At 47.5% G+C, this 22,973-nt stretch overlaps 1 protein-coding gene across 2 annotated transcripts in view; it reads left to right on the top strand.

Annotated features, from left to right (window-relative positions):
- Window positions 1-1,450: 1,450 nt before the first annotated feature.
- The window catches only part of CHRNA7 (cholinergic receptor nicotinic alpha 7 subunit), a 48,883-nt gene continuing 27,360 nt past the window's right edge, over window positions 1,451-22,973 (top strand). The window contains exons 1-6 of one of the 2 annotated variants that reach the window (XM_061558515.1): window positions 1,451-2,151; window positions 4,149-4,256; window positions 11,101-11,240; window positions 12,616-12,660; window positions 13,380-13,489; window positions 22,184-22,263. In XM_061558515.1, the coding sequence (XP_061414499.1) occupies window positions 4,178-4,256; window positions 11,101-11,240; window positions 12,616-12,660; window positions 13,380-13,489; window positions 22,184-22,263 (454 nt within the window). In that variant the 5' untranslated portion in view covers window positions 1,451-2,151; window positions 4,149-4,177. Of the gene's footprint in view, window positions 2,152-3,616; window positions 3,713-4,148; window positions 4,257-11,100; window positions 11,241-12,615; window positions 12,661-13,379; window positions 13,490-22,183; window positions 22,264-22,973 lie in introns of those variants that run through there. The other variant, XM_061558516.1, reaches the window with a different exon arrangement.

Genomic DNA, 22,973 nt, shown 5'->3' with positions numbered 1-22,973 from the left:
GTGTGTGTGTATGTGAAGATTGCGTGTGTGTGTGTAAAGATTGCGTGTGTGTGTGTGTATGTGAAGATTGCGCGCGTGTGTGTGTGTGTGTGAAGATCGCACGTGCGTGTGCGTGTGTGCAGTTAGCGGAGGTGCTCCGCTACGAATCCACCGAGCCGGGTTCGATTCCCGCTCACGGTCAACACCGGTGACTATTATCTGAAGCGGTCCTGGGCCTCACCTAGGTCAATCCGGCCTCAAATGAGTACCTGGTGCGGTGTCTGAACATCGCCACTGGGGGAGACAAAGGCGGCCGGGCGTGCTGCTGGCCACCCACCCCCTCGTGCGCCGTGCCGGCCTTCATAGGTGCTCGCTAACAGCACTTGCCCCAATAGTCTGTATAAGGCTAACGGAAGATATTGATATTTTTGTGTGTGTGTGCACTTAGGGACCGTCCATAAATGACGTCACGCACCTGGGGGGGGATCAGACATTTGTGACGATGTGTGACGAGGGGGGGGGGGAGGGGGGGTTGAGAAATGTGACGTCACATAAAAATGCGCACTACAATGACAATAGTTGGGGGGGGGGGGGTTTTGGGGGGGGGGGACAGAGCTTTGTGACGTCATATTTAAGGGGGGGGGGTTACTTTTTGTTACGCCGTGTGACGAAGGGGGGGGGGGTGTCAAAAATCGTCCAAAATCGCGTGACGTCATTTATGGACGGCCCCTTACCTCAACAGCTATGTATACGCTATACGGGGATCTTTGTCTGTGTGTGGGGGGGGAGCGGTGGCGCAGTGATTTGGTGCGCTGCGGCTACGAACCCTGGGCCCCGCGATCTGGTTCCGATTCATGACGACGGCGAACAAACCAGCGTCAAGAGATGTCCCCGAACCGGTTTTTGGACGTCCACGAGGTCGTTCCGGCCTTAAGAGGGCACCCGTTGCGATTTGTGAATCTACGTAGGGAGGAAACAGAGGTGGCTGGCCAGGCGTCATGCCGGTTACACTACCCCCTTACGCGCCGCACGTGGCCTCAATAGTTGCTCGTTAACTCGACTTGTTCTTTGTCTGCGACCGGTGTAATTTGTCTATGCGCGTCAATGCACAAGCCGTGTATGTAGTGTGTGTGGGTGCGTCTGTGTGCAGTCTGTGCGCGTGTTGGTATTTGTCGCGTACTAAGTGCACCTAGCCTGGCACAATCGCAGCGATGACGTCGCCGTCACGTCGTGGTGGCTGTTACATTGTTGGTGCCTACGCGCGCGCGCCACGTCATCCACACATTTGCTCCGGGGACCCAGGAATGAAACCGTGCCTCAGGTGTGGGAGTGATGGCAAGCAAGGGGGGAGAGTGAACGGCGTTGAAGAGAGAGAGAGAGAACAATGTCTTCCCACCCTCTCCCTCCCTCCCTACCTTCCCCCGCATCCCCCCCACCAGCAAACCATCACCATCCTCGCCTCTCCACGTCTCCCGGTCCCAGCGCCTCGCTCGCTCTGAGCGCACGGAGAGAATTGAAGCCGGCACGCCGAGACTCGGAGCCACCTCTGAGGAGGCAGCCGCGACCACCGCCACCAGCACCACCACCCCTCCGCCCGAGCCCTCTACGCGTGTGAAATTAACACACGGGAAGGAACGGAGAACCGACGGAACATGAACCAGAGGGAGAGAGAGAGAAAACACAAACACGTCTCGCGTGGATTTATTTATTTATTTAATTGTGCTCCCTGCTCGCTCCTTCGGCTTTCTTAATTTCAACTTGCCATCAATCTCAAATCACGGAGCGTAGAGCTGGCGGGATTGTGTGCGCGCGTCTGCTGCTGCTGCTGCTTGCTGCTGCTGCTGCTTGCTTGCTTGCTACCCGTCTGGATATCGAGTTGAGGATGAATTTAGCAAGCGATGCGTTTTTTGTAAGTACTGTAAGCTGTTAGTGTTATTGATATCAAACACGAGTGGACTGTAGCTAATGCCGGGGATTACAATCGGCGCATCTGCAGTCATATCTGCAGGACCTCCCCCTCTCCCCTCCCACAACACCACCAGCACCTTAAGTTGCGGGTGTCGTATTTGTACATCGGTTCTAAAGTTCTGAGATCCTGTATCGTCTCGAGAATCGACATCGTCGGGCGAGGGGCACGAGTCGCAAGGGACTGACTGCATGCCGCGCTAACAGGTAACGCATCGCGCCGGGCGCCGTCACATCGCTGTCGTTCACCGGACGTCAACGACGCTTAACGCGTCGTGCGCAAATGGTCACCCCATCGCCGCGTCCGCTCGCCTGCGATAGCGAAATAGCCGGGTGCCCCGGATTGCCATCGGAAAAGCCATCGTATCGTGAGCACCCGAGTTTGTGAAAACGCGCGTCCGTGAATGATGGGGTGCCACCGCTTGCCTGCAGTCGCCAGCCTCCGGTGTCATCACCACCATCATCATCACCATTACCATCACCACCATCACCACCACCGCGAGCGAGCGAGACGGCCGGCAAATATCTCGGCACCACGCGAGTCACCACCGGGGCCCCCCATTCTCGCGTTATGGTCGCGCAGCGCTTCGCACGCCACTGTGCGCTGTTGTGCCCCCCCCCCCTCCGCCGTGTGTGTGTCACCGACAATTTCATCAGCGAGCCGATTTCGGTGTCAAGCCGACGACTCCCAATGCGAACCCCCCCTCCCCCTCCCGGCCGGCGACAGGTGCCTTTCTCCTCGATTCGATTTGACAAAGAGAGCGCGCTCTCGCCATGCCGGAAGAGCAGCCCGTCAACCGCACCTCCTGATGAGCGCGGTTGGGGCTACGTAGGGTGCGAAAGAAGTACAACGTGCGTACACGCACACACGATCAGGCCGCTCGTAGCAATCTGAGGGAGGTTCTCGCTTCGCCAGGTTGTTCACGAGTGCGAGAACGCGTCAATACCAGGAGTCCGCGCCCCAAACAAGTAAACGGGTGTCGTGTCACAGCAGATGCATCAGAGAGGGATATGAGTCTGGGTTGCACCTCCAACACGAGGTCGAGCCAGATGTCTTCGCCATTATCAGGCGTATTGCCACAAATAGTCCCAGGAACACCACTAAAGTCGAGCAGGGCAGACATCTTGACTCGTGTCCAGACATCGGTACCATCAGTGCCGGATTAAGCTAGTGCGGGCCTGTAGAATATGTTATAAAGGGGCCCTAAATAAAAAAAAAAACAGTAAAATTTTAAAACACATACATGTTTAACTTGCACAGTAAAGTAATTGTATTTTTTCATTTGCTATACAGCCAGAAAATACGACAAATCGCTAACCTTAAACACCCAGTCGTTCGTAAAAGTTGAAGGCAGTATAGTACTATAGTAATAGAGCAAGTGCAGAATCACTGTACCGGAATTGACAGCTTGAAAGCGTTTAGCGCGGGGCCCTTGAAAGTGCGGGGCCCGTAGCATACGTATCTGCTTTTGCTACGAGGACAATCCGGCACTGGGCACCAACGATAATTAGGCCATTGCCACGTACAGGTTCACCGCTCGAACCCCAGTCCTCGCAACCCCCTCAATGAGCCGCTTCACGTGATCACCGATATTTCCAATTCGAACGGAAATCATCACGCCGCGACACGCTCCGCGCACCCGATGCTTTGTAAGCAGCAGCAACGGCGGAGGGGCTGCACAAATGTGCGGGGTCGTGTGGAGTGATCGGAGATTCGCATCGGACAGACGGAGGGGAGCGCTGTAGCGATCGGGCGCGCAGCCTAGCGGTCAGCATCACCACCACTATCATTGTCACGAGAAAGGCAGGCATACACAGACACAAATCCCCCGTATAGCCTTCACAGGCTTGTAGTGCAAGTGTTGTTCGTGAGCATTTATGAACTCGAGTCACCGGGTTCGTAGCGCAGCGCGATAACTGATAACACTACCTCTCCCTAGGAAGAAAAAAAAACACATACAGACTCAGACACCGGCCCCTGATTTGCTCTTTTCCCTGCTCATGCAGGCTGCGCGGTCAGGCGAGCACGTGTGACCACCATCGCTACCATAATCTCAACACATACACACACACAGAAGCGCGCACATAGACACACAACACACACGCACAGAGACACACAACACAGAGACACACCACACACACACAGAGACACACAACACACACACAGAGAGACACCGGCATTGACGCCCCCTCTGCTCGTCCAGGCTGCGCGGGTTCCGCGTGCGATGCGATCATGCTGGGCGCGGGGACAACAAGCGGTTCCTGCCACCGCACCTGGACTTGGGCGATTGTGCTGCTCTGCCTCGTTCGAGGTAAGGCTCGCCTCGTTGTGGTTGTTGTTGCTGCGTTGTTGTTGTTGGTGGTGGTGTTTTTTTTCTTCTCCTGCTCTCGGCTCGCGTTCTGGTTTCACCGGAACATTTTTTTAAAATCACGATAAACAGGTGGTTGCGTTTTTTTGCGCGCTCGGTGCACCGCCACCCGTCCACCCGCCCGCCCGCCCAGACCATCCACAGATTGGCCCGGACCCCGGCACAACTTTGTCCCCTCTGCGCTCATTGCTTTGCGTGGGCTCGCAGTGGGGGGCAGTTGTGGGCTGTGTGTTTACAGGGGGTCGTTTGGTCAGGATGTCTTGTGAACCCCCCCCCCCATTTAATTCTATAAAACTTGATTTTTTAAAAGTAAGGGTGATTTAAAACAGAAAATAATAGGAAAAGGGAAAAAAACACGTTTATGGGTCAATTAATTGAATGTCACAAGATATCTGGATCGCCCTGTAAAGGGCTCTTTTGCATTATACCATGTGGGTCTGTGTGTGTAAGAGGGCTGTGTGTGTATGTCGAGGACTGTGTGTGTCTGTGTGTGTAAGAGGGCTGTGTGTGTATATCGAGGACTGTGTGGGTCTGTGTGTGTAAGAGGGCTGTGTGTGTATGTCGAGGACTGTGTGGGTCTGTGTGTGTAAGAGGGCTGTGTGTGTATATCGAGGACTGTGTGGGTCTGTGTGTGTAAGAGGGCTGTGTGTGTATATCGAGGACTGTGTGGGTCTGTGTGTGTAAGAGGGCTGTGTGTGTATATCGAGGACCGTGTGGGTCTGTGTGTGTAAGAGGACTGTGTGTGTATGTCGAGGACTGTGTGGGTCTGTGTGTAAGAGGGCTGTGTGTGTATATCGAGGACTGTGTGGGTCTGTGTGTGTAAGAGGGCTGTGTGTGTATATCGAGGACCGTGTGGGTCTGTGTGTGTAAGAGGACTGTGTGTGTATGTCGAGGACTGTGTGGGTCTGTGTGTCTTTGTATTGCGCTACGAACCCAGGGAGCACAGTTCGATTCCCGCTCACGGCCAACAATTATCCAGTGATAATTGCCAGTGACAATTATCTGAACCGGTCTTGGGCCTCCCCTAGGTCGACTCAGCCTCAAATTAGTACCTGGTGCGGTTTGTAGACATCGTCACTATGGAGACAAAGGCGAACAGGCGTGCCGCTGGTCACCCACCCCCGAGTGTACCGTGCCGAGCTTCAAAGGTGCTCGCTCACAGCACTTGCTCCAACAGTCCATTAAGGCTACACGGGGGATCATTGAACTGATAGGTGGGGTGGTTGGGTGCTTCGATGATGGCTGTGTGTGTGTAGAGGGCTATGTGTGTGTGTAGAGAACGTTGTGTGTGTTGGGCTTAGAGACTGGCGCCTAGAGGACGATGTTGGGCATTGTTGACCGCACATTGTGCATCAAGGGGCATTGTAGACGCGCACTCAATGTCCGCACCGCAGACAATCGAGCCGTGAAGAAGTTTTCCCACGTTCCACAAAAACGTTGCGGCAAACGCCACCCCACATTCGAACCACCCCCACCCCCAAATCTGGCCCAACGCCGATTCTGTATATTTTAATAGTTGATTTTGATAGGAACGCGCGGGGTTACGCATTTAACGGGTCACTGAGTCTCGCGTAATTGCATGGAACGAATGGCAAACGTCCCATGCGTAATAGCCCCGTGCGTGTTACGTATTTATGAGCAAATGCTTTTAAAAGTGGCAACGGTGTTTTTTTGTTTGCTATCGTTGATGCACGACTGATTTAAAGTGGTGTATATCGTACATTCTTAGCGGTCGCATGAACGCTGGACGCCATATCCAGAGGCTGGAGGCATCGTGGATTGCATGCCAATGGGCCGTGATTGCATTTTGGTGTCTCCCTTTAGTGCGATCCGGCTGGAGTCGCTCAAACATAACCTGGCGGGGTTTTTTTTTTAGCAAATTTTACAAACAAGGAGGAAACAAGCAAACAAAAATCACGCACGTGCACGAAGTCCGTAACGCTCTACGGCACCGGTGGCTGTTCTCTGAAGTGTGTAGATTGTATTCCAGGGAACATACGCGAACGAATGACGGAAATATTTGACTGCTAAAAGGTCAGCGACGTCGCCAACAGGGATGTCAACGATGGTCCAGAGGCGCCACGATGGCGAGATGTTAACTACCTCGCCTGGTATACAGGAGGTCGGTGGTTCGATCCCGACCCTGATGAGGCCTGTATATTTGGAGTTTGCGCGTCTCTCTGTCCCCGTGGTCGCGTGCATTTTTTTTCTCCGGGTCCTCCGGTTTTCCCCTCCATATTTAGAAACATGCATTGAGATTATTTCGATTTTTGTTGCTGCTATAAATGTCCTAATGATAAGCCACTTTGTTGAGATATGATTAGTGGCAAGGTCGCGTCTGAAAAATAAGTGAATACCTCAGTGGGCTTTGTCTGGTAGGGTGGGGATGGTTTAGTTTTATTTGTATGTTTGAGTGATTTATTTACCTTTCTTGTAATTAAGTGTTGTTTGTTGCTGTAACGTTCGTACCCACCCCTTACTGGTCATCTTTTAAAAAATAACTTCATAGCTCATCGGATTCCTCCGGTGTATATACAAATTCTGATTCTGATTCGGAACGACGGAGCGACAGCCGAGGGATGACGGAAACAAGCCCGCAGTGACATCCACCCCGGGAGATTGCGGCAATTATGTAAATGAGCTCGTATGAAGGAGGTGCCAGGTGAATTATAACATCGCAGGAGCGTGAGCAGCAGAGATGCTGGCAGCTTAAGCTAAACTATTAATGTAGAAACTATGAGGTTTTGTTCACCATGTAAGGCCCCACTGACCTGTTTTGCTTCTTTCTCGGACGTGACCTGGCCACAAGTGATAGCTCAACGAAGGGGCTTATCGCGCGGGCAATTTATAGCAGGCAAATACTCTAAACGCACATCCATTCTAAATGTGGAGGGGGGGAAACCCCGAGGACGCGGAGGGAAAATCCACGCGACCAGGGAGAGAGAAAACGCAAACTCCAGGGTCGGGATCGAACCCACGACCCTCCTGCAGACCAGGCGAGATAGTGAACATCTCGCGACTGTGCCGCCCTTGCCGAACATGCGGATGACCTTCATCCAGCAGTGGATTGATGGGAGTTTTTTTGACGACGATGACGACGTCGATGACTAATGTTGACGTCATAGCCGCATATCGAGATGACGTCTGGGGACAGACGCGCGTGCGATGACGTTCCACGTAAACACGTCATCCACGTAAATACGTCATCGGGATATTGAGGGTGGCGGAGGGGCTTGCTATTTACATTTGTCGCTGAGTTTTGGCCAGCACTGTATTCAATGTTTGTTTGTCACGTTGTCTATCGCACATGTTCTTGTACTTAGTCAACCGTGCTAATCGAGGTCCTTAATAGCAACACAACTTTATGATACAAATGTCACGTACTGAAGAGAGAATTATCCTTCGGAGAGTTATCATGATCACCATTTGCTGCCAATTTTAGTTTATTTATCAGACATATGGACAGACGATAGAGAAAATGAATGCGTTTAACCATTGGGAAGGGTTCAAACTCCCCCCAGGGCCATATCCAAAAGGCCACAGTCGGCACTGCCTAGGGTCTACGAAAACTAAAGTGCCTACAAAAATGTAACCAAGATATCTTCTTGAATAAATATATTTATATAGCAAGGATAGGCACGGTGTGTATCCAAAGAGGCAGAGTCATGTCAACATCAATCGTTTTTTTTTTCATAACGTGAGAAAGAATTTAACACCGGAGATTAACTTTTCGAGATTTTTTTCATTGAAAATTTAGGAGTAACATCTTCAAATGGTGTTTTTTCGCACAATCTCACTCTCAAGGCGACGTTGCTGTGCTAGGCGTGAGACAAGCGGAATGACAGCGGCTCTCAGCAACATAGGGTAGCAGCAGTACCAACTTTAGAACAGAAGGGCCTGGGGCCTAAAATAAACTTAATCCGGCCATTACCCCACCCACCAGTATTAATGCACCTCTTGTGAATTTCCACCTCTTGAAATTGGTCAGATAGCCCGGAACACTCAGCTTGAGTGCATATTAACAAGAAAAGTTATCATCTAGATTTGAAGTTTTCGTGACTGCAGGGATCCATACTCTTTGGTTCCTTCGGTAAAGTCACGTAGGTATAAAATAAAATACAATCAATTAAATCACGACGTTTCGGGCGCAACACAAGCGTCCGTCATCAGGTGGGACAACCAAAACAAGAAACAATTGCTGAAGTGGGTGAAAGGGCTGCCGTGACAAGAGGCTATATAGGTAAGAGAGGGGGGAGGAGCAAGGGGGGAGAGATAGAGAGGGGGGGAGCACTGCGAGAGCGTTTAGGAACGTTGTAGAAGTGAGGTGGGGGGGGCTGGGAGTAGGAGGATGAAGAAACTGGAGATGCGGATATGAAGGCAACAACCATAAAGCAGTTAAGGTTTTACCTGGTTAATAACATCCTTCCAATGATTGCTCAATTCGTATCCATCATCTCGGTTGAAGTTATGTCGATGTTTATATATTTGAATGGCTTCATGGACAAACCTTTGATAGTAGCCCGAAGGTTTGCAGAGTACCTTGGTCTCAGAAAAACAATATCATGCGTGCCCACAGCGTTATAACAATGGTCAGCCACGGCAGAGGTATTGGTTCTGCCGTGTTTCAGATCTGCCTTGTGTTCGCGAACACGGTCCGAGACATGTCGTTTCGTTTCCCCAATGTAACAGCCACCACAGGTGCAACTTAGTTTGTAGACTCCAGGATATTGCATGTCCGGATTGACATCCTTCACAGATGGGTTTAGATCACGGATTTTGTGTACTGTATTGAATCAGACCTGAATCTTGTGTTTGTTTAAGATTTTGGAAATATTTTTGGTAACACCTGCTATGTATGTATTCAGCAATTGTTTCTTGCTGTGCTTGTCCCACCTGATGAGGGACGCTTGTGTTGCGCCCGAAACGTCGTGATTTAATTCATTTTATTTTATACCTACATGACTTTACCGAAAGAACCAAAGAGTAAGAAAAGTTATTTAAAATGCGAGTTTACTTTGATTAAGAAATACAATTTTGCCAAATGCTGATCAAATTTGTCTTTGTATTATCTCAAGTTTATGTTCAAACCGACATCAGGGCAGAGTTATGCATGCAATATCAATATGATTGGCCACTGATGCCTCAATATGCAATACCTGTGTTCGGAGTAGGTACCCAAGAATTGTGCCTTGATGAAGGCTGCAATTCCACTGTGTGGAGCAGCCACAGGTTCAACACATTGCGCTCAGACAACTCAAGTCTGAGGCTGCCTCTTTCCACTTCTGAACGCCTGAAACGTTTCACAAGATGAGATATGATAATTGTTTTTTTACCCTTCTATCTGGCAACAAAACTGAAACCTTTTTACAAGGAGTCATGTTTGCATAGACCGCAAAACCTGCAGTCATAATACAAACAAAAGGCATAACTCTGATAATGTGCACTGTCCCTGAAGTTGATTGCGCCTTTTGGCGTCATCTGGTCCAACCCATGTGAGGCTCTAAGGAAAGCTGTCTCGGGTGTGGACCAATCAACTTCAGGGACAGTGCACATTATCAGAGTTATGCCTTTTGTTTGTATTATGACTGCAGGTATTGCGGTCTATGCAAACATGACTCCTTGTAAAAAGGTGTCAGTTTTGTTGGCAGATAGAAGGGTAAAAAAACAATTATCATATTTTTACTGGAAAATGAGGTTCCCATAGTGAAGATGAGATATCTTGGGTTTTTATTTGCGTTGCATCTTTCTGTTCGGGTCAATTGAAAGAGGGAGTCTGTCAGCGCTCCTGGTGTGGAGGATACCCACACGTCTTTGCGACAATGGTCATTCGCTCCCTCGCGAAGACACACGGAAGTTTTGTAAGAGAGAAGTTTTGCGACGGGTGGACGGTATGAAAAAACGATGAGGACTGCTGCAGTTGGAGCGGATCGAACGGAGGTGCAGGTGGCATGCCGATGCATTCTGGCGTTGAAGCAGAGGCAGCAAGGTAGCTTCTATCCAAATTTCGATTTAAAGCTTTCGTGACTGCAGGGATTCATCTTCTTGGTTCTTTCGGTAAAGTCACGTAGAAGGGAAGTAAGAAAATAATAAAAATAAAACATAATAAAAATAATTCTCACGACGTTTCGGCCACAACGCAAGTAGCCGTCCTCAGGTGAAGACTAGGTATGTCAGGGATACACCTGAGGACGGCTGCTTGCGTTGTGGCCGAAACGTCGTGAGAATTATTTTATTATGTTTTATTTTTATTATTTTATTACTTCCCTTCTACGTGACTTTACCGAAAGAACCAAGAAGATGAGCTTCTATCCACTTTAGTATTTTCTTTGCCCTTCCCAACTTTGTGGTTGTGACTCTGAGACAGCCTGTATTTTAGCTAAAATTATAGACTTTCCTTCTCTTGCCTTCTACCACGAGGACGAGACGTGGTCAGTGTTTACCTACCCCTGGAGGAAATCAAGGTGCTTGCCGGAGATCCAAAGAGTATTGTTTACGGTTGTTTACGGTCTCTGAGAGGTGGGTTACATGCACCCCCCCCCCCCACCACCGCCCGTGCCGGTTAGGACTAAACATGCCCCTCTGGTTATTTTCTGAGCGTAACCCTCTGGGCATGACACTGGCCACGAGGCGAGTTGCTTGTTGTCATGTTGAGAACATCTCTCACTCTCGCGCCCAGCCACGGTCGTTATTGATTTCTGACGAGGCCAAAGGGACCGATGTTGGCACAGCCCCTCATGGCCATCCTCTTTCTCCACCTCCGACCTTCGCCACCCCCCCCTGCCCACAGACTCGCTGCAGGGTGAATACCAGCGCAAGCTCTACCGCGACCTGCTCAAGAACTACAACCCTCTGGAGCGGCCGGTCGAGAATGACTCAATGTCGATCTCCGTTCAGTTCCAGCTCATTCTCATGCAGATCATGGACGTGGTATGCACTCCAGCGTGGCTACGGCAATGCGTGTGCGCGTGGTGGGGAGTGGCGGTGTAGCGGTTAGCGCTACGCCGCGCTACAAACTTGGCGACCCGGGTTCGATTCCTGCTCACGGCCAACACCACGGTGACGATTATTTGAACCGGTCCTGAGCCTCCCCTTGCTCGACTCAGCCTCAAATGAGTACCTGGTGCGATGTGTAAACATCGCCACTGGGAAGATAAAGGCGGTCGGGCGTGGTGCTCGCCATCCACCCCCTCGTGTGTTGTGCTCGCCTTCATAGGTGCTCGCTGACAGCACTTGCCCCAACGGTCTGTTAAGGCTATACGTGGGATCTTTGTCTTTTGTGGAGGGGGGGGGGTAGAGAGTTGATGGCTGAAGCGGGGGGGGGGGGGGTGAGTTGACGGGGGGGGGGGGGGGGGGTGAGTTGACCTCAAGGTTACGGCGCCTTGCCTCATTGCGCCCACCTCGCGTTCCCTCCCCTCCCACAATCCACACGATGCAGCCCGTAAGTGATCCTTGTGCGAGCCGTTCTTTGGGGCCTTTGGAGCGCTAGAGGAGCCGTGGCACATCTGCGCCGCATATTAATGGTCAATTACGTGGCGATTTACGGAGTACACCTTATGGGAACTCAGCTGTAATGTGCAATTTTTTATTACACATTTTTTTTTGGTTGCCTTATCCGGGCCCGGCCCAGCACCGTTGAGGGCAATAATGGAACACACCGAGCCTCCGATTAGCACGGTTGGCTACGTGCCGTGCGAAAGAAGTTCAGCATGCGTACATACGCAACGTTCACCGAGCGCTCGTTCACCTTTCATCTTCACCCATCGCGTGATTATTCTGCGGCTGAATATGCGCAGGATGTCTGCATGATTTCATTATGTATGTTATTGATTAATTTCCTCCCACCCCCACCCCCCCGGCTCTAAAGTAAACATTACCATAAAGAAATTGCGGGCGGTAATTCGTACATAAAAAATGTATACAACTTAATTGTAATTCGATTTGCGAAGAATTAAATGCATAGTTTCTCAGACATTTTCAGTTTAGCGAACGCCCTGCCCTTAACTTAATTGCAAAGTGTACATTTCATTTACTTTCATATGTACCATATTCTCTGGATTACGAGACACATACGTTTCCAGAGACTCTTATAAATCCACACTATAGGTAATTATATATATATCTACATAAGGATCTGGTCATTTGAGAACGACTGAAGTGCCGTCGTAGCGAATAACCATGATTTGTCTCAACTGTGTCTGCGGTCCTGTGCTCCCACGATGGCATTTGTAATCTCAGCCTAATGGTGCACGGGTGAGTCGTACGATGTGACCTCTGAGCAGCTTGCCGTGTGTCCCCTCTGCAGGATGAGAAGAACCAAGTACTTACCACAAACGTCTGGCTGCAATTTGTGAGTTCTCTCATCTAGAAACTGGCCCCAGCGTTGCTTGTTAAGCACTTTTTTATTTTTTTTACATTTTAGCACGATAATTGTGTTTATTTGCGCACCCTTTTTTAATTCGGCAAGTGACACATTTTCACGGGCAATAATTACCAGACGTGCGGAAATTTTAAATTGATTGTAATTTTCTCTTTAAGGAATTACGTTTTATTTTCATGGGCAGGTTAATTGTTCCATCTATTTACGTCAGGATTGTTTGCTTTCATACTGTCATAGGCCACGTTTTTAACGGGTTACCCGCGCCTCCGATTCCCCCGCACCTCCGATTAGCACGGTTGGCTGCGTACGGTGCGAAAGAAGTTCAACGTACAAGTAGATTATATCTGGAGCTATCCGGGGCTGAGCTCTGAAAAATATTTACCCACGGGAAGGGGAATTGAGAAGGGGATTTGAAGGGGGTTGGGGTGGTGGGTGGGGTGGGGAGGTGGCAGGAGGGCAGGGAGGGTTTTAGGTTTGGGGGTTGGTGTCCTCAAGAAAACAATCCATGAGAAATCAAGCCCCGTACAAATGGTTGTGCGGCGCTGTGCGGTTGCGGTGTGGTGATGCGAGGATTTACGAGCCCCGTAACCGGCGTGTGGCACAAGCGCTCACCGGAACGGGCTTTGAGGATTTCGCTGTGCCGCTAGCTCCGCTAAACATGTCGCATCTTCTCGCTCGCCTTCCTCCAGTTCTGGAAGGATCATTACCTCCATTGGAACTACAGTGAACACCCGGGGGTGAAAAACCTCCGCTTTCAACCCAATCAGATCTGGACACCCGACATCCTGCTGTACAACAGGCAAGACAATGCACGGTCATGTGTTGGTGCACCGAGTAACTGCTGCATCAGGTGACACATAATTAACAATTAAAAAAAACCCAAGATCATGCAATTTCGATTGCAAAAAAGTAATATATCCGTATTTGTATTTTCTTTGGTGGAAAAATGCATAGCCGGCTGAATAGAGCCTTCTCGCAACAGAAGTCAGCAGTGGGTTGCGTGTATACATTTCCCGGAACACTGAATGATGTCGAGCACACATGAAGGATAAGATATCTTTAATGCGGTCGGCACGAACGTGACTTGGGATCGGTATTGGCGTCGTTACAGCTGGCAGCGGATTAAATCTCCGTGGAATTGTGGCAGACCCTAAATATGGTCAAAATACAATTGCAAACCCCATCAGTTGTGGCTAATATGACCAAAAGAACTGAGGAATTATCCAGGGAGGCTGGCAATGCGCTAGGCAGGAACGCAGCGAGCTGGAGCAGCAACAGTGAGGTGGAAAGAGATTTTCCCCGGGCGTAGTTTCTCTTGCTGGCATTGCTGATGCCTTGATATTATTAAGGTGTGCAGCGAACAGTTAAAAGCAGCGAGAGAAATGTTTTGAGCGTGCTACACGACCAGGCCCCTTGCAGGCTTGCGCGGGGCTCACTGCATCAGACATGTAATTCTGCAACGGGTTTCGCCTCCAGCTGCTGGCGACAACACGCAAGGTCGTTGGACAAAAATCTTAGAATGCCGAGGCGGTGAGCGAGTGATTGAGTGGTAATGCACGGGGAGGTGGACCTCCACCAGACCTTGGTGGGCAGTGGGACATAATTTGTTCCTGCGTGGCTTTCGGTGGGAAGCAAAATTCGAACGAAACCGGTGGTTTTTCAGTTTCAACGAAATGGAATGCACACGTTGCATGGATCTTGGGGGGAAAAAAACCTGGACTGGAGTTTGTTCGCTCACAGAGTGAAATGTTAATTGATCTAACGAACGCTTGGGCAGTGATCACATGTTGCAAGAGACCAGCCGTTGTGCGTGTCCGGTGACTTTGGCTGAGCTGAGTGCACCTGATGGCACACTGCCTATGTGAAGGAAGGGAGTGGAAATTTAACTGCTTAAATTAAAATTTAGAACTTTTTTAAAGAAGGTTTCTTTGTTTTTTCTTAAATTGGAATACGATTTTCTCCTCCAAAATGCTGGCGGTGCAAGCGTTACTTGCCGTGTCTATATCTGATGACGGTTTTGTGAAATGGGTTTGAGAATGTTTTTCAGGGTTTGAACACGTACACACACAGAAACCAACACACAAACCCAATGACCTTGCTAAATTCAAGTTTTCAAGTTTCAAGTTTTATTTATTAGGTACAGCCCTGTGAGCCATTGTGGTTCTTGGCTCGGGTGCAACCGCAACAAACAAAAACATTAACACAGAACATCTTAAAATGACGACACGCAACAGAAAGATCCAGGAAAAACCAGCAAAAATCTTCCAGAAAAAAAAACCGTATAACAAAACTGTGTGCAAAAATCCCAAATCATTAAGTTGCACCGGGCAGTCAAATATTAATGCGACTTCCTCATGCATTCCATAACACGAACCACACATTCTCTCGAAATGTGAAATTTGATTCACAGTGGGCATTTGTTTCAGGCCTATAATGGCATGAAATGTAATTAATAAGGGGGGAATTCAAGAAACGTACACTTTGCAAAGTGACAAAATGCCATTCTCTCACTCTCTCTTCAGTCGCGCGTAATATTTGCGGTCCGTAGCAATCTCCCGAATTTCACGGGAAACCCAATATCGTGCTCCACGTATATATTCCCTATATATTCCCCCCGTGTGTTTCGTTGGTACAATATGGGTTCTGACAGCCACAATAGCCGTCACTTTGAGCCTTTCCTCGTCTCCTTGGGAGTATTGGGTCTAGCAGGAATGCCTTAGGGGGGGGGGAGGGGGGGAGAACTCTGGAGGCAGACCGTTCATGGTTGCACGGCGTGCTGGCTGCTCGAGGGATGGAGGGAGGGTGCGGGCCAGCGGGTCGTGTCCAAGTGCACGAGCAACGTTATTTGCTGGGCCCGTTATTGTTCATATTATTATGAAGTCCGGGCTACGACAAGATGTGGTATATATATATATCAATAACGTTTTTAATGCAAGTTGAACGACCCGAATTCACTATTATGAGTAGAGAATAGAGAGTGCACCTTAGTCATGATCTCAGTGTTCCCTTTTAAATATTATAAGGATACATATTCTTAGGGGTTTTTTTCGGTAAAGTCACGTAGGTAAAAAATTTAAATTAAAATTAATAAAAGTAAAATAAAAATAGAATAAAAATCACGACTTTTCGGATGCAACACAAGCTTCCGTCTTCAGGTGGAACCGTCACAGCACGATAGCTGTATCAAGTGAATGAGAAATTCCAAGAGATCCGACCTTGTATATATACTGGTTGAGGGGGGAGGAGCCAGGGTAGGCCCCTGGATAGGAGTTTTTTATTATTATGATAAGGTTGGTGCGACTGAAGCCACGGCTAGTCTACATAACAAAGGACTGAGCCTTTGTTATGTAGACTGGTTGAGAGGAGGGGGGGAGGTGCCAGAGTTGTTAATGTGCGGCTGCTTACGTGACTTTACCGAAAAAAAAAAAGAAAAAAAACCTAAGAATATGAATCCTTGCAGTCACGAAAGCTTCAAATCTAGAACTTATAAGGATAATTAACCTTGTAAAAAGAAAACTCTGCGTTGGTCGCGGAGCGTTAAGTTTGTTCGACGAAAGTTAGGCACGTGTCAGCTACGTAAGAATTCACGACCTGGAGCTTTGATGAATGGTAACGATTTAGAGTCATCGTCCAATTCCGTTTTGTATCTTTTTTACCATCTCATTTGTATCGCTTCTGATTTAATTCAGTTCAACGTGTCCAGCTTTTTTTTTCTCTCCACAAATACTACATGTAACATATCATATTGCATACCACGGTGTATATTGACCGTATTGAATGTGTGCTCACACACACACAATTTAATGAATGTATCACGGGCATAAGGATCTAAATCTAAACTAAAAACTCTATTATTTTTTATTTTACCAGGTAATGCCCATTGAGCTATGCAGCTCTTATTCAGAAGCGACCTGGCCACAAATGATAGCTCAACGAAGTGGCTTATCGTGTGGAAATGTATATCAGCGAAATACTCGGAAATACATCTTTATAAATGTGAAGGGAAAAATCGGGGGACCCGGAGAAAAATTAACGCCACCACGGGGAGAGAGAACATGCAAAACTCCAAATATACAGCAGCAGGCGTCAGGGTCGGGATCAAACCCACGACCTCCTGTATACCAGGCGAGGGAGTTAACATCTCGCTACCGCAGCGCCCCCAATTTCAATCAACATATGGTTGGATACCCCCCACCACATTTATGTTTTGTTCGACCACTCTCCTGATATGCCCGCGTGTGTCTTCTGGCATGCCTGTGTATGTGACTTAAAAATGTGGACTGGTGACACGGTGGTTAAAAGGCACCGTGCTACAAACGCAGCCATCCGAGTTGTATTTTTGATCACGCGATCATTCGTGGGCAGTGACGAGGAATTGAACGAAGCTTAGGAAGGTAACGGTGCCCATCTGCATTCACAAGCGTGAGTCGTTGAGTGTCAACGCAGTGACGTTCCCGAATGCACCAGCCAGATTGTGAGGTTTGCTTTTTTATTTCTCAGCCCGGAGGGCAATGTTCTGTTTCGAGGTCTGTTAAAAAGAAAACCTTAATTTCGCAACATTTACGACCAGAGTGAAGTATTTCGAAACGGAGTAACACTCATGATGGACTAAACTTTCATTAAACGATAATACCCCAACATTACAAGTCACGCGTGAGATAACCTTGATAAACGACTCGAAGCAATTTTTATAATTTGACAAAAGTGATAGCTGGGAAATTTTAAAAAACCATCCGTACCTCCGCAGACATGAAAAAAATATCTTCAAAATGCAATGTGGGGGGGGGGGGGGGGGAGGATTGTAACAGATTATAATAATTATGCCCAACGGATTACCAATGCATTTGACTATACTTTTTCTGAATTCCACAGAATGGCCCCTTTGTTAACAACATACGAATCTGTCAATTGGCACGAGCCCGCAAAAAAGTGATAGCTGGGAAATTTTAAAAAACCATCCGTACCTCCGCAGACATGAAAAAAATATCTTCAAAATGCAATGTGGGGGGGGGGGATTGTAACAGATTATAATAATTATGCCCAACGGATTACCAATGCATTTGACTATACTTTTTCTGAATTCCACAGAATGGCCCCATTGTTAACAACATACGAATCTGTCAATTGGCACGAGCCCGCAGATGTGCTAGCTGATGAAAAAAAAGAAGAAGGTTTTTTTGGGTTTTGACAAAGGTGAATATTTAGAGCTCTCCCAGGCAGACATGGTTATTAATCCAGAGTGCTTCGCCAGACATGCTAATGTATAGATACAATCAACAACAACAACATAGGGCTCTTGTCAGTTGAATTATAACACTTTTCCTTATAAGCATTGGGTTATAAAGTTTTAGAACTCCGCGTTTCAATCAGAACAAAAATTGGTTTCTATATATTATATGATGAAAGCTTTGCATGGCTGCAGCGTTATTGTTATTTTGAACCTGGAGGCAGATATTTCAGTATATTTGGCAGTCGCATGTGCGCACGTTACATTTGTGCATCTGTTTGGTCGTTAAAAAACATTGTTATTGGACAAATAGGTGGCAGCAGCCCCAACGCATTTGGCAATAACAGCTGCCCTTAAAACAATAAGCGTAGATTGTGCGACGTTTTGGGCAACGACCCTAATTCATAGCACATGGAGAGCGGCCAGATAGGTGGAGTGGGATAAGTGTTGGCATTCTCCAAATGCTATTCCCTCTACATCTATGACCTCTCCATGTGCTATGAAGAAGGGCCGTAGAATGACCATTGCTTAAAGCGTTGCCCAAACTGGACTTCTTTTTTGGCAGTGCTATTGTCACATGTGGTGAGTTTTTGGTTGTTTGTGCGTGCGTGCCACCGCCAATGCAGCAGCAGCAGCATCACGAGATATAATTAGTTTCATTGTGGTAACAAAAAAACGAATTACCTCCATTATGGAAGTATGAATATTCGTTATATTGTTGCTGTTGTTTTACAAAATCAGGTAATATTACACGCCCTGAAATGTACTTCCTTCAAACAACGCATTTTTTTACATCGCTAATGAATTCTACACCTTTGTTCACATAAGGCTGTGAAGTGTATTGTATTCTCCGTGCAAACGAAAATTAATTGAAAAAGCCAAACCAGCATCTACAAAGTCTAATAACTCTCAACACTGCACTTGCATAAGCAGAATTGCACACACGTGATTACATACAAGGATTACATATTTCTTCTCAAGTAGTTCTATAAACAGATCCCAAAACTGCATGGATCTACAGATAATAAATCTAAAGCCAAAAAATCCGCGACTCCAATATTTTACGTAGCATTTGCAGCTGGGAAGGGGCCTCAGTAGGATTAACTTGAACCGCAGATACTTACATTTTACATATTTCTGTCCAGGGAGCTTCAGAATGTGTGTTACTTTCCTCACGAGTATTGAGGTGTATGAGAACACGTTGGCTGTTCTCGCTACGCTTACGACGAAGAGTGCACTCCCTTGCTAACCTCGCGACACGCTGAAGCTAATCAGTTATTAAACCTACTGCGTCGATTCCATCAACAACAGTTAACTCGTAATTAACAAATGCCATATTCTTTGGGTCTTTCGGTAAAGCCACGTAGATAGAAAAAAAAATAATATAATATCACGACGTTTTGATCGCAACGCAAGCAATCGTCATCTGATGTGATATTTGTATTATTTTTTCTATCTACGTGGCTTTACCGAAATACCCAAAGAATATGAATTCCTGCAGTCACGAAAGCTTTAAGTCAAAACAAATGCCATGTTTACCAATCATTGTCTTGCCTCCGGAACTTTTACCTACCTGCCGTTAAAATCACCAGTGATGCTGCCATACAACGTGGAAACATTTAATTGGCAGACGTTTCATGTAATGGTCCTTCTTCAGAGGAGAGAAGCCAGAGTGAGGCAGAGAGATTGGCTAAAGATCGCACTTTACACTCCCTGAGAATGCTGGGAAATTTAGAGAAAGTTTACAGACGAACACAATTTTTACTTTAGAAGGATTTTTGATGCCATTTTATTTGAACGCTGCCCTGCACTCTGGTCCATGTCGTCAACTGCCTCGTGTTCTCCGTGAATCTTAAAGAATATGAGAGCAGGTAAATCACAGAAGTGCCCTGTACTGAAAGGCCAGGAAAAGTTGTCTGATACTGCTCACAGTTGCATGCTCATAAAGGCGACCAAATCATCACTTACGAGCATGAATATTCTAAGTATCGTGCAGCCTTAGCTAATTAGCGCTGCGCAATGTTCATCGGGAGGATAGAGTACGATGGCGCAGTCGTAAGCTCACTGCGCCATGAATCCGGCGACCTGAGTTCTATTCCCGCCCACAGCGAACATCAGTGGTGCATGATATCTATAACCAGCCCCAGGTGCTCCCTTCACCAACCCACACACACACTGGCCAAATAACCCCCGTGATGAACATGACGTTGGGGGTCCATCATCCACTACATTATTAATAATGCGTTGAAAATTTTAATAATAAATATATTTATTGCATGTTAATTTCGAATATTAATTCCAAGCTGCACTTGTTAACAATTTGCCAAATCTTCTTGTGACGCACTGGTTTCTGAAGCTTCCTGAACAGCGAGCATCTCAACCACCGCTTGTCCAGGTAACCCCTGGCAAAAACAAGAAAGGCCCTGTATTTCCATCGCCTGGTTAAACGAAGGATACCAATTTCTGCACACCACTGATGATCGCATCACAGCTGCTCTACAAAATCGCTACACACGGACGAGGGGACAAAAACACCTCCCAGAAGAAAATAACGGCGTCCACGGAAAGAAGCAATGACCCGCAAAAATCTAAACGGACGCAGCATTCGTTATTGGATTTGAAAAGCAAAATGGCCAATAAAACGCACGCTCCTCAAACACAGCAGACGAGAACCAATACAAACTAAACCTTCGTTTGTTTCTGAAACAGGACTGTGCTGCTTGTAGGCTATAATTGATTATTCATAGAATCAAAGCTCTCATAACACCGACCACTGAACTATCACTCTTTTTCAGAAGCTACCTGGCCACAACATGATAGCTGAACGAAGTGGCGATTCAAGTGGAAATCTATAGCAGCCAAATACTATAAACGCGTGTTGTTGATTCTAAATATGGAGGGAAAACCCGGAGGACCTGGAGAAAAAAAAATCCACATGACCACGCGAAGAACATGATACAGGCGTCAGTTTCGGGATCGAACCCACGACCTCCTGTATACCAGGCGAGGTAGTTAACATCTCCTAGCCACTGTTGAACAGTTCCGATATTACTTGTCGTAGATGTTAAATCCCCCCTCCCGCACACCCTCCCCGCCCCCGAAGAGTGACACTTCTTGCGGCTCTGACATTTTGACACATCCCCCGTGGCGATGCGATGAGGATCCTTGTGAGGAGGAGGTGTCCGGGACAGGGGGACACCCACGGCCGCTGAGTGGGTGTCGCGGGCGTGACTAAACAAACGCTCGCTCAATTCTGGACAAGATTTTGTGGTGATTTCGAGTCCGTGTTTTTCACCCCTCCACAGGGGTCACAAGTGCCCGTTGTGCTGATGACACCCTTGAAATGCACAGTGGTGTCCTGACGATGGGCCAAGTACTGAGGCAGTACAGTGGTTGCGTAGGTGTCACATAATTATAGTTGCCGGTAGAATATCCTTAGGTTTTTTCGGTAAAGTCACGTAGGTAAAACATTAAAATTAATAAAAGTAAAATAAAATAAAAATCACGACGTTTCGGAGGCAACACAAGCTTTCGTCTTCAGGTGGAACCGTCACAGCCACGACAGCTGTATCAAGCAAACGACAGCTGTATCAAGCAAATGCTTGATACAGCTGTCGTGGCTGTGACGGTTCCACCTGAAGACGGAAGCTTGTGTTGCCTCCGAAACGTCGTGATTTTTATTTTATTTTACTTTTATTAATTTTAATGTTTTACCTACGTGACTTTACCGAAAAAAAAACTAAGAATATGAATCCTTGCAGTCACGAAAGCTTCAAATCTAGAATTGCCGGTAGAACTCCTCTTGTGCGTGACTCCCGTTATCTGGGGCATCATAATCCGGAACGATAAAAACCGCGAACCATTAGCTCGCAGGGAGAGCCTCACATTCCAAGAGTGTGGCCTTCACCCCTGTGTGTCCTCTACCTCGTGGTAACAGTCTCCGGTGTGTGGATTTTGCGTGACAGAATTTGCTGCTACTTGTCCTGAGCATATCTAAAATGATTAGTCGGAGGTGAGCTGTATTGCTTCTGTATCACAGAGATGCAAGGTGCTTTTGAAGTCAATCTACATCTGAGCCAATCTATTCGAGTATCCCACGAAGTGCATGCCCCCTTTTTGCATGGAATTAAAGCGGCAGAAAGCACTTTGTTCTTTGGAGGATCTAAGGCAATGTTTAATTCCAGCACGCACGTACCTGTCCGGCTGTACGCGTGGACGGGTTTTGTTGTTGATGTCTGGATAATTTTCCATGTCGGTGCTGTGCAGTGCGGACGAGAGATTTGACGCCACATTTCACACGAACGTGCTTGTGAACTACACGGGGAACTGCCAGCACCTACCCCCAGGTGGGTCCTATCTCTTACACTCGCGATCCGCTTATCACGCAGCCAAGAACAACAACAACAAACATATATTTTTTTACAAATTTTTTTTTTACTTTGACTTTTAACGTGGGGAAATAAAAAAAATTCCGTCGGTTTTTTTTTCTTCTTTGCAATTTATGTTATTCACCAAAGCCCAAACGATAGGTCCATACATCCAAGGAGCGAACGTGACCGAGATGACGACCACGGCGGGGATGGAGCTGAGGGACCGCTGTGAGCTGCATTGTGGTGCAGCACGGCACGGGTCGACCTCCATCCAGCAGGCAATAGACAACAGCTGTTGCTTCTGCTGTTGCTGCTGCTGCTGCTGATGATGATGTTGATAATAATGACAGTGTTGAACCGTCATTTTAAACATCATCAGAAGCAGCAGCCATTGTCTATCCACTGCTGAATTGAAGTCTCCCCATGCTGTTGTTATCCACTGCTGGTGGTATTGACGACGATGATGATGACGACGATGACGAAGAAGATACAGTACTGGTTTTTTTTTTTATAAATCCTAAAGCTCATGTACTGACGGACTCACAAACGGCTTTCCTTTTTAAAAATAAAAAAAATTGGCTCCCAAAGGGTGCATAGGTTGGAAGGCGATGAGTTTGCAAATGAACGAGACTTCTATTACTTATTCATAACTAGAAGGCGACCAGAGTACAGGGGGGGAAAACAAC

This window comes from Lethenteron reissneri, chromosome 24 (assembly GCF_015708825.2).
Source record: "Lethenteron reissneri isolate LAM-NWPU_2019-01 chromosome 24, ASM1570882v1, whole genome shotgun sequence".
Lineage (NCBI taxonomy): Eukaryota > Metazoa > Chordata > Hyperoartia > Petromyzontiformes > Petromyzontidae > Lethenteron > Lethenteron reissneri.
Note: the sequence above shows the minus strand (reverse complement) of the source record. Positions and strands in the feature narration are given on the sequence as shown.